The following is a 12,508-nucleotide window of genomic DNA, read 5'->3' on the forward strand; positions in this document are numbered from 1 at the left end:
AATCATTCATCCTCTCAGAAGGTTGAAAAAGGTGAAAATCATTTCTTTCTTTTTTAATTGGAAAGCGGTAAACTCGTAGGGTATGTCTACACTGCAACAAAACACCCGCAGCTGGCCTGTGTCAGCTGACTCAAGCTTATGGGGGTACGACTTCAGGGCTATACAACTGCAGTGTAGACATCCAAGTTCGGACTGGAGCCCAGGCTCTGGGACCCTGCCTTCTCGTGGAGTCCCAGAGCCTGGGCCCAGATGTCTACACTTCAATTTTATAGCCCCACGGTGCGAGCCCCAGGACTTTTAGTGCAGTGTACACATACACATTTCTTTGTGCACTAAAACTGTGAGAAGTTAAACAACAATTACATGCGTGATCAAAAATTAAGATAGGAAAGAACCGAGTTATAGAAATTAGCCTATGATTTCTCAGAGAGGGAGTACGGAAAGACTGAGCAAACCTACAACTAACAAAAACATGGATTTAGAAGATGATGTACTGGAGTCAGATAGAGTTAGAGAACACACACCATTGGGAGAGTGGAAGATCTAGGAGAGTCCTAACAGGAAGGAGAAGGCGGTGCTCTATACAGTGTACTCAGCACAAAGTTAATTTATATGGACCCTCTCAAGGAGTCATAACCACGCTCCTGAGAATCCAGCTGGTGTTATTTCCCTCAGGAAGACAAAGTTCACTGAACTGTTATAATTTGAATAAGAAAAAAGTGTGACTGGGAAATAATTTGGAATATTTCCTTGGTAACAATTTCCTTGGTAAGTATTTCATAGCTAGAGGAAGAACAGGCACTGCAGGAGGATAAGCAGACAGACATGATTAACTGTGAAGTCAGTTGTACAAAGAAAGGATAATGTCAGAGATTAATACAAAAATAGAAATCACAACTACTAAAACTACAGCACATAGACCGGACACCATCTGACTTCTGGGTCTACATTAGCTGCTTTAGGGAAGGTATATTTCAGATTTAAGGGCTAAACCCTTCTCCCCATTGCATGCCTGTAAAAGGTCCCTTAAAACTGTGTAACTGGCCTGGGTTCAATGTGCACAGGGTAAAACCATATGGTAAGAATATGTGAAGACGAAAAAGGTATAGCTAATTAGTTTTTTCCTATGCCCCACAATGAGGGCCAGAGGAAGAGCTGGGCCAATGGGTGATGCCTAGATACATCTAGTGGCCATTCTTTTCTCAATGTAGGTGGGTTATAATATCCACCAGTAGTCACTGCAGTCCCACAGAAAGAGTTGTGGAGCAGCTTGCCTACCAATTAAATCTGTGGTTTAAGATGTGTGAGTGTATCCTTTGTATCTCTCCTGTGTTACTTGAGCTGTGCACTGGAAAAGAAGGTTACTCACCTTATGTAGTAACTGAGGTTCTTTGAGATGTGTGTCCCTGTAGGCGCTCCACGTCAAGTGTCGGTGCATCCCGGTGCCGTTGATCAAAGATTTATGGTAACAGTGTCTGTGCGGGTTGCGCGTGCGCAGTAGGCGTCTTGTGGTGCCATTGGTAGAGGGGAGGAGGGTGGACAGTGGAGCACCCACAGGGACACACATCTCAAAGAATCTCAGTTACTGCAGAAGGTGAGTAACTTTCTCTTCTTTGAGTTCTGCCCCTGTGGGTGCTCCACTTCAGATGACTCTAGAGCAGTACTCCTTGGAAGGTAGGAGGGACTTCGGGTTCATATGAGTTGTAGAGGTAAGTATGATTAGGCCAACTATGGCATCAGCCCTGGAGTCTTGAGTGATTGCCTAGTTCTCAGTAAATGTGTTGACAGAGGCCCAAGTGGTCGCCCTACAAATCTCTAATATTGGAATATTGTTTAGGAACGCTATCGAGGTTGAAATCGATCATGTAGAATGCGCTCTGGTGTGTGCAGGAGAGTCCGTGTTCTGAATATGATAGCACTGTTGCATACACATGGAGATCCATTTAGACAGTCATTGAGTAGATATTGCGCAGCTTTTCGAATGCTCAATAGTAGAAAGAGTTTAGGGGATTTCCGGAAAGGTTTGGTCCTGTCAAGGTAAAATGCTAATGCATGCCTAATGTCCAATGTATGTAAGATGGCTTCTGTTTGAGTCCTGTGAGGCTTGGGATAGATTGTGGGCAGATGGATTAGTTGGCTCATATGAAAGGCTGATGCTACCTTTCATAAGAATTTTGGGTGCGGATGCAGTGTGACCTTGTCTTTGAAGAATATTGTGTAGGGAGGGTTGGCCATGAGTGCCCCTATCTCACTCACCCATCTGGCAGAAGTAATAGTGATCAGAAATGCCACTTTCCTGGATAAATATAGCAGGGAGCAGGTGGCTAAGGGTTCAAATGGTGGTCTGGTGAGACATTTCAACCCCAGATTGAGGTCCCAGGCCGGGGTAGGTTAGTGATCTTCTGGGTAGATGTTCTGGAGACCCGTGAGGAAGTGTTTCGTAATTGGGTTGCAAAGATCGAGGTCCTGTCAATCTCATGATGGAACACAGTAATGGCCGCAAGATGGACTTTGATTAAGCTCATTGCTAAACCCAAGCATTTCAGCTCCAGTAGGTAATCCAACACTAACAGTAGTAGTGTTGTGGAGGCTGCCACATGTTTTCCTTGACACCAGGAGGAGAATCTCTTCCATTTTTGAAGGTATTATGCATGGTCACCTTCCTGCTGTTTAGTAATAGTTGTTTAACTTGTTCCGAGCAGGCTAGTTTCCTATGATGAAACAATGCAGGAGCCATGCTTGTAGGTGAAGTTTCTCTGGATTCGGGTGAAGAGTGTTCTGAGACAGTAGGTCCAGATGACAAGGGGAGTGTATTGTCATGCACATCAGATAGGGGTATCATGCTTATGCGGGCCATGTTGGGACTATGAGGATAACTTTGGCCTTATCTGTTCGTATCTTGTGTACATATCATGCGTGATATCAGAGGAATCGGTGGGAAAGCATATATGAATTGTGCATCCCATGCGATGAAAAAGGCGTCCCCCAGTGACTGGGGTCCCATTCCTGCTCTCGAGCAGAACATTGCACATCTGTGGTTCGTCGGAGATGCGAACAAGTCAATGAGGGGAGTGCCCCACTGGCAGAATATAGATAGCAGGACTGCCCATTAATTTCCCATTTGTGGTCTCGAGAGAAGTACCTGCTTAGCGTGTCCACGTTATGAAAGCCAGGAAAGTCGGAGATCAAAATGTTTATGTTGTGGTGTATGTACTAGTTCCACAGTTTCATGGCTTCAGTGCAAAACAAGTGTGATCGAGCGCCTCCTTGGCAGTTGATGTAAAACATGCAGGCAGTGCTGTCGGTCATGATACGAATGGATTTTTTCTTTATGTGAGGTAGGAAGTGTTAGCAGGCATTGTGGACTGCAAGTAGCTCTAGCAGACTGATGTATAGCTGAGTCTTTGCGAAAGACCATTTGTCTTGAACTGTGTGCTGATGTATGTGGGTGTGCCAACCTGTCAGCGAAGTGTCCGTCGTGATCACTACTGAGGGGGGTTCCTGTTGGAACAGGATGCCGATGCACACATTTCCTGGTCTTGTCCACCAGTATAGAGTGTCCAGGAGATGAGGTGGTACAGTAAATCATTTGTGCAGGCTGTGCTTACTGGGTATGTAAACCGAGCTCAACCAGCCCTTTAGGCAGCACATACATAGTCTTGCATGTCGTACCACGAACGTTGTGGATGCCATGTGTCCTAGCAGCTGCAGGACAGTATGAGCTGGTATTTGGGGGCTGACTCTCACCTCTGAGATAAGGTTTGTCAGAGTTGTGAATCTGTTCAGGGGCAGGGATGCCTTGGCTTCTATGGCATTGAGGTGTGCTCCAATGAAGTCCAGTTGTTAGGCAGGGATTAGAGTGGATTTTTGTTCATTTATCTGTAGTCCTAGATCCCTGAATAGTGTGATTATCGTCTGGACTGTGTGTTGAGTAGGGCCTTTGAGAAGGCAATTGTCCAGGTAAGGGAAAGATCATTATTCCCTGTTCGCGTAGATGTGCTGCTACGATCACTAGGATTTGGGAGAAAACTCTTGGTGCCGTGGATAGGCGGAATGGTAGTACTCTGTACTGGAAGTGTTCATGTCATACTGTGGATCACAGGAATTTCCTATGAGCGAGATGTATGGTAATATGAAAATAAGCATCTTGGAGGTCGAGGGCTGAAAAACAGTCCTCCTTTTGCAGCACTGGAAGTATCATGCACACCATCTTGAACTTTTGAGTGTGTACAAACTTGTTGAATTTCCTAAGATCCAAGACAGGTCTCCATCCCCCATTCTTCTTCTGGGTCAAGGAGTAGTGGGAGTAAAACCCCTTCCCCCTGTATTGAGAAGGTACTCGTTCCACGGCACGTAGTTGTAGAAGATGATTGACTTCTTTAGAAGGGTCCCTGAAGAGGGACAGGGAGAGGGATAGGGTAGGTGGATGGGAGGTAAAGGGGATGGCATATCACGATCGTACGATCTCTAACACCCATTGGTCTGTGGTTATTGATGCCCAAATGTGGTAGAATTGGTGAAGGCAGTGACCAAAGCATGGGAAGGGATCGGGTGAAAGCGCTGTCTGGTGAGAGAGGTTGTCCAGACACTCAACCAAAACGTCAAAATTGTGGCTTGGGTGGAGCCAATTGAGAAGTCCATGATTGAGATTGAGGTGCTCTCCGTTGCTGCAATCGTTCGTGTTGTCATTGGTTCTCGTATTGCTGCTGTTGTTGTTGGCTGGAAGAGGAATCTCTGGCTCTCTGATAAGGTTGGTATTGTCTTCTCTTCGCCAGTGGAGTATAGATCCCCAAAGTGCGGAGGGTGGCTCGAGAATCCTTCACGGAATGGAGCACCTCATCCATCTTGATTGAGAACAATTTCTCTTGATCAAATGGCAGGTCTTCGACCTTGGTTTTGAGTTCTCTGGGAATGCCCGAGGATTGCAACCAGGATGCCCAGCGCATCACTAAGGCCCTGGCCGTGGTTCTGGCTGCCATGTCGGCTACATCCAAGGTTGCTTGGAGGGCTGAGAGAGCGACAAATTGGTACTCGTTTGGAATGGCCTTGAATTGTGCTTGTTTCTCCTCTGGAAGCTCCTCAGTGTAAGAGCTCAATTCCCCATAGTTATCAATCATATTTTGCTAACAGAGCAGAATAATTGGTGACTCCTAATTGGTCGGTACCAATTTTGCTTTCTCTACTGGTGCCAACTACGATGTTGGTGCTGGAGGTGGAGGCATGTTGCCACAGGTGCTGGAACTAGAGGCACGGGGGAGTGCTGCAGCACCCCTTGGCTTGAAGTGGTTTCCATTCTATACAGGGTTTACAGTTTGGTTCAATGGCTCTCAGCATCCCCACTGTATAAATTGTTCCGGCACCCTTGCATATTGCCTGAGGAGATGCTCAGGACTAAGTCCCTACTGCTCACGTGCGACCCATGTGGACACTGCTACCATAAATCTCTGATTGACAGCACCAGGACACACTGACCCCTGAAGTGGAGCACCCACAGGGACAGCACTCAAAGAAGAATAAAAGATTTAACCCTAAATGACCACATTAAAGTATTTGATGCAGTATGCTTACCCCTTTCATTGATAACTTTAAGAAACAGATATAAGGAGAAATTAATGTGAAAATGTGCATTATTACTACCACTAAGAAAATTAAATTTAAAAACAGCAAAGCATTCATTAAATATGGAAAGCAAATGAATGCTATAGAACTACACCTGAAGTTTTCCATTATGCATATACAGCTCACGTGGCTGTTTTTCCTTCTGCCTTTGGATATGAAAAACCTTCATTTATGGCATAATAAACAGTTCAAGAAAAGGGTAACATGATTTTAACCTTACCACCTCAATATGTCCTTTCCACATGTGGGCTTCCTCCTCTTACCTTCTTTTTCTCTTCATATTCTGTTCTTAGAATTTAAGACATATTTCTCTGCACTCATTTCATATGTACATGTATATACATTTTAATAGGCTTCTTGCTTTGTATTTTTTTTATTTGCTATTTATATTTCTTATGTTTGGTGATCACTTTTTTGCTTACTAAAAGCTAAAGTAAGAGATTTAAATAAAAATCTAAAACATTTTTAAAGTGTCACTGTGTCTTAACTGTCTGAGGCCTCTCACTCACCAGACTTTTCTGGTATATTATATGAACCCATTTTTCTCTGGAAATGGTGCTTCCTATTAGTGGCAGCCTTCAATCCCCCAGCTGCCTCTATGCAGGAAGGCCCGGCACGTACACTAAGCCATTTTGATTTTGCCATCAGGGCTCACAGATCTGCCCAAGCGGATCAATTGCAGGGTCAGGGACTTAGAGAAGAGGCCTGGCAAAACAGCAGTCTACTTACATGTTTCTTTTCCCCACCTCTGAACTAATGTAAACCTTTAAAGCCTGTATTAGCAATAGGAAAAATGGGATTACTTGTAAATTATACAGTATAAAATAAGATGCGATCTCTGGAGTACTTAAGGGTTTCACAGTAACTTTTTTTGGTTGACAGGAAGAACAGGAAGGCCATCAGCATAACGAGAAAAAGACTGCCGATGGAAAAAAAGGGGGTTAGATGTAGTGTAGTTAAGAAAGATTTCACATAGCAACGTGCAGACGTATTTTTTTTTCCTTGATAGCCCATCATACAGCCAGGTATTCAGCACGCAGAGAGGAAAATCCATTTGCTACTTTAGAATCCAAGGTACCTTTGATAGCCTGGAATACAGAAATATGATTTCTCAACTCATTAGGGAAGCAGGCAAGGTGAGTGTTAACTGTGGCTCAGTTTGGCCTATCCATATGGGACAAACCACATAAAAAAGTGAAAGAAATCCTAACAGAATGCAGCAGCTGGTAAAAGGCCATTATATTGCAATTTTCATGAGGTTGACAATAGGCCAAGAAACTACAAAATGGCATAGAGTAGGAAAAGCAGTCGTAACAGGTTGTACATTGTTGGTGATTATATTTTCAGTAGCAATGAAAGCTGTACTGAAATAAGGTAAAAGAGACGCTGGCAGGAATAAGGCCCAAGGGAGAGGAAATATTAAAAATGTTACAGTTCTTCAGGAACTTTAGCGGTGGCTGGTTGCTACAGACTAATCAACTGTATAAAAATGAAGTTTTAACTATCAATTTCAAAGGGCTTGGAGTGACCTAACACTAAGAAGTCTGGAATGTTATCGCTGAGGATTTAGTATTAAGTACTGCCTGGTTTATGGACTCATCAAATGCTGTGACGTTGCAAATGTGAAATTGATGAATTAAAACAGCTAAATATCAAGAGGGAAATTGATAAAACACAAAACCAGTAACATATGCAGCAAATTCAGTTAGCAAAGGGTGCTCTTATGTGTGGCCTGAGTATTCTATGTTGAAGATGGAAAGGAAAATTACATAAATATTAAGAAAAGGGCCAGGCATGATACTTACCCTCCTGTTACACCTTTATGGCAACTCTTGTAACAATTAAAGATAAGCAAGATGAAAAAAGTAATGCCTAAATAAACATTGTTTAAAGGTTGAAAAAGCTAAGAATAACTGGCAGCTTTGCGATGGCAAATATGAAATGCTAAATGAGGGGAAGAAAGGAGAAAGGAAAGAGAAACATTTAAATCAGCGGAGTAGTCTTAAAGCTGGAGCAGGGAACAGGTGGAACAGGGAAGTCACTAGGACTAACAAATACCTCAGATATCTGTCTTAGATCGCTAGGTCAGCTATTAGGTGCTCCTGTACAGCATGCCACAGAATGTAAGCTTTCATTACAGAAGTTATGTTACTTGCCTTTATGGTTGGGAAGATAACCTTCCCTGGGTGAACCAAATGGAAACAATTGAAGTATGTTTTTCCTGAGTCTGCGAATGGCCTGAAACAATAGCTGTAATGGGGCACTGACTCTGAAAACTAAGAAGGACAAAATAAAATGTTTATTTTGCTATTGATCATTTTAGCGTTAACATTCAGCTAGTGTGTACATCTACTGCTGTTGGAAGTAGTGGCAGATATAGTGATTGAGGGGTGCAGTGGGCTCTTGGCTGCCGTGAAGAATTGCTGTGGTCAGATATTAGGAATTCAAGCTTCTCTAACCAAAATGTCAAGTCACCTCAAGGGGGAGGGAAAAGGAGATGTATCCCTTTCCCCAGTGCCTCAGCTGTGACAGGGGTGCCAAAACCCCAAACTCCCTCTCACAAAAGACCCCGACTCATGTGTCAAAACTTCTAGCTTTCCCCATTCAATTTAATTATTCGTTGCCAATATAAATGTCTGCAGCAAATTTAAAATTTGGGGCAGCAGCAAACTAATTTAATATAAAAATAAATAATACTCGGGAGTACTCTAGTTCTGACTGTTATTCATTTTTACATTTAATTCAATAAACCCTCAATTTTGAAGCTGCCACAGAAATTACATTTTGCTACAAAATTCAGGACTAGAGTGCCATAGCAATCAGGTGGCCATACTGAAGAATTTAGATTCTGTCTGTTGTAGAGGGCATTCATTATTGTAACAGATGGTGCAGTGTAACATGGATCACTGTAACCCAAATACAGACACGTAAGTTTTAGTCATTTGCACTGCAGGCTCTGTTAACACAATAACTTCATCCTGTGTACTGCAGCATTTTTTTTTCAGGCTGTAGTGAATAAACAGCTCACAGCACATGTTAGAAACATGGAAAAACTAGAGCATGAAGGAGTAATTTATTTTCCCTTATTTTTGTTGTGTAGTGGGATAATCCGAGGCATGAAAAAGTGAGCTCCTCCTGGGTTTTTAAAGTTTCCTCTTAGTTTGTTATTCTGTGCCTAATATTAATTTCTCCCTTGTTGTCCTTCAACAACAGATTCTGCCAAACAATGTTGCTAAAGGTGTTCACAATTGATAGTTTAAAAAGGTCAGTTAAAGAAAAAGGACAATGATGCTAAAACTGCAGATTTCTCAATTGCACTATACGTGGCTGCTTTCAACATCAAATCATTCACGAAAATTCTGATTGGCTTGTGGTAGTGCAAAACCTCCCGTTCTCACTGTTGATGGAGAAAGGAACCAAATATAAAGGAATCAAGTATGAACCATGTGGTCCACAGCTTTACTAGAGTTTTCAGATGACTGCTGCAATGACATGAAAGGTACTCTGCTTTATCATAACTCAACAACTATCTGTTTTTTTTTTTAAAGGAAGCTCCCCAGAGCACCAGCATGTTTTATTTTTTATTTTTTTTATATTTGATATTTTATTGCATATTTCACTACTTTTGTCCTTCCCATTGAAACAACACAAGAATTGTATCAGGACAGATTAAAGAAATAATTACTGTATATACTCGATGATAAGCCGGTTCATTTATAAGTCAACCTCCCCAAGATAGATAAGTAAAAATGGAAAATTTTTATGACCCATTCATAAATCGACCCTATAATTCAGGGGTCAGCAAACTTTGGCTCCCAGGCCATCAGGATAAGCCACTGGCGGGCTGAGATGGTTTGTTTACCTCAAGCGTCAGCACGCACGGAGGTAAACCTAAGTAAACAAAGTGTCCCGGCGAGCCAGCTGCTTACCCTGACGGGCCTGGACAGCAACTGGTGGGGACATTTTTGGGGGGGGGGGGGGGGGGGGGGGATGGGGGTCAGGGGAGTAATCGCTGTGACTACCCCCCACATGACCCTACCCCTAGCCTGGGACCCCCACACTCTCCCCATCCCATCCCTTCCCACCTTATCTGGGGAGGGCCAGGGGAGGATGTCTCTGGCCTGGCCGGAGCTGCTCCGGCAGGCTGGCAGCGCGGCCGCAGCCTGCTCCGGTGGGCCAGACCGGGTGTCGCGGCCGCAGCTTGTTCCAGCAGGCCAGGCGGCGCGGTTGCAGCCTGCCAACCCTGGAGCTGCAGCTGCTTCGGAGGCTGGGGGGAGAGCAGCGTGGCCAGAAGCGGAGAGACTCTGGGCCTGCCTCTTCCCTTCTGGCTCTGCTGGCTGTGCTGCCTGCTCCCTCTGTTTGGGGGAGGGGCTGTGTCCCACCTCTCCTGCTCTATACCGGTTCATAAGCCGACCCCCTTCTCTGACGCTTCCCTTTTTTACTAAAAAAAATTTGGCTTATGAATGAGTATATACGGTAACTATCACACATATGAGACTATTAAATAGCCATAATCAATATTATTTTTACTTACTTGATATAGTAGGGCACTTTGTTTGGTGAGATTGCCCTCTCCCAGGGACCCTGGACAGAAGCTGTTAACAAATATAAATAAATAAATAAATAAATATATAAATAAAATAAGAGAGACATGGAGGTCAAGTTCAAAGCAAACAGAAAAGACAACATTAATCTCTGGAATTACAATTTTACACTTGGAGACACCGATATGGGTCTGTTTGCTCAGTTACCCATGAAGGCAGGAAGGATTAACCTGCTGTTCTGAAATTTCTGTCCTAATCTGAGTGAAATTGAACTCATTCAGCTGCAAAGATAAATGCAAAAACCTCTTTGACTACTAAACTTAACAAAGAGATAAGGAGCTGAACAAGCACCTATCCGTCTTTCTGGTGAGTTCTTTTACGGGGTACCTCTTGGTAATGCTTTCTGTTGTTTTTTCTTCAATTTCACCTCTTATTTGATCAACTGTTCTCATCCTTCTAGGAACAAAATTACACCCTGGTTTACATTTTATGTCAAGTAAAGACATTTAGCAGCCCAGTAAGATGATATTCTCCTGATTATTTGTTTTAAATAGAGACCTATTTCATTTTTATTTCCTACATTATTAAATGTTCATGTGTTTTATTGTCTTTCAAAAATGGCAAGCAGTGCAGAAGATGTCGGCATGATCACATCAAAAAAGTGTTAAACCCATCAGCGAATGGCACTAGATAATAGCAGTTTTCTCAGTCTAGACTCTCACAGCATTAAGTACCAACATCAATTTAGAGTATAGTGAAAATATGTTGTAAATAATGTTTTCTATGAAAAAGGAATATGGGTAGGACATATTTTCAAATGATGGAAATTCTTGCTTGCTGATGATCTGAGCCATATTCTGAAAGCTCTTCTTTAGTACTTAGAGTTTATGATCTTTTCAAGCTCATTATTAGAAGCAAGCTCCCTTCAAACCAGGATCCACCGGCTCAAAGTTGTACCACATCCTGCCATAATAATAGATGCAAAACCTGCAGACGTATCTCCACTGCTATGAAGATCAATACTCTCACAACACACCTTTCACAACATGTGGTGTACCTCATCCAGTGCACGAAATACTCCAACAACAACTATGGGTGAAAACAGACAATCACAATGTCCCAAATGAACACACACAGAAAAAGGATAAAAGACAAAACCACCATATTACCTGCAGGTGAACACTTTTCACAAAGCATTCACGCTATATCTGACACTTCAGTCCTCATCCTCAAAGGAAACCTGCCAAACACCTTCCAGAGATAAGCCTGGGAGCTAAAATTCATAACTTCACTAGACTCTAAAAATCACAGTTTTAATAAAGACACTGTATCTAAGGCTTATTACAATCATTTGTAACCCACTGACCCTTCCCCCTTTCAGTGCTATGACTGCAGAGGCGTGACCAGGCCCCTTCACTTTGATTCATCTCTTACAATAGGTGTTAGCTATTTATGCTAAACCATCTGTTCCAACTTGTATTTAGCCCTGACACTCTGAGGGTATGCCTACTTTGCAATTAGACACCTGCAGCTGGCCCGTGCTAGCTGACTTGGGCTCATGGGGCTCGTGTTAAGGGACCATTAATTGCAATGTAGACGTTTTAGCTTGGGCTGCAGCCCGAGCTCTGGAAATTCTATAGAATACTAGAGCCCAGGTTTCCCCAAGCCCAAATCCCAGGCTACCCCAAGCCCAAACATCTACACCGCAGTTAAATAGCTCCTTAGCCCGAGCCCCATGAGCCCGAGTGAGCTGGCATGGGCCAGCTGTGGGTTTTTAATTGTGTGTAGACATACCCTATGTACCTTTCTCAGACCTGAAGAAAAGCTCTGTGTAGCTCAAAAGCTTGTCTATGTCACCAACAGAAGTCAGTCCAGTAAAAGATATTACCTCACCCACCTTGGCTCGGTATTCTATATATAGTCATTTAGATTGATCTACTTAAAAAATGCATATCCCAGGGTCTGGGTGTTTTAACAGATATTAAAACAAAGTCAAATCACAGCCCGAATGAATAAAGGAACAAATGTATCCACACTTCACATATGCACAAAAGTCCATCAGCTGAATAAAGAAAATACACCACCTACTTTGAATACATCTCATTGCACCTCAGAAATTCAAGTAAAAAGATAACATGAGCAAAGGAGTTGGAAAGAAGATATGCAACACATTTTTAAATAGTTTATAGGGAACTAGTGGATCATTGTTTGTGGGACTGCTGATATATAAATACATTTTGAGGAGGGATTTGAAGGAGGTCAGGGAAGTTGCATGGCAAACAATATCAGGAAGAAAAAATCAGATGTAAGGGCAGCATGCGAGATACATAGAGGCACTTATGAGA

General features: G+C 42.9%; 1 protein-coding gene across 9 annotated transcripts in view; it reads right to left on the reverse strand.

Moving 5' to 3' along the window:
- Positions 1-12,508, reverse strand: part of DMD (dystrophin) — a 1,912,888-nt gene that overhangs the window by 144,601 nt on the left and 1,755,779 nt on the right. For all 9 annotated transcript variants that reach the window (XM_043538015.1, XM_043538014.1, XM_043538013.1 and 6 more), the window contains one exon: positions 10,154-10,214. In XM_043538015.1, coding sequence (XP_043393950.1) covers positions 10,154-10,214 — 61 coding nt within the window. The remainder of the gene's footprint in view (positions 1-10,153; positions 10,215-12,508) is intronic.

This window comes from Chelonia mydas, chromosome 1 (genome assembly GCF_015237465.2).
Source record: "Chelonia mydas isolate rCheMyd1 chromosome 1, rCheMyd1.pri.v2, whole genome shotgun sequence".
Lineage (NCBI taxonomy): Eukaryota > Metazoa > Chordata > Testudines > Cheloniidae > Chelonia > Chelonia mydas.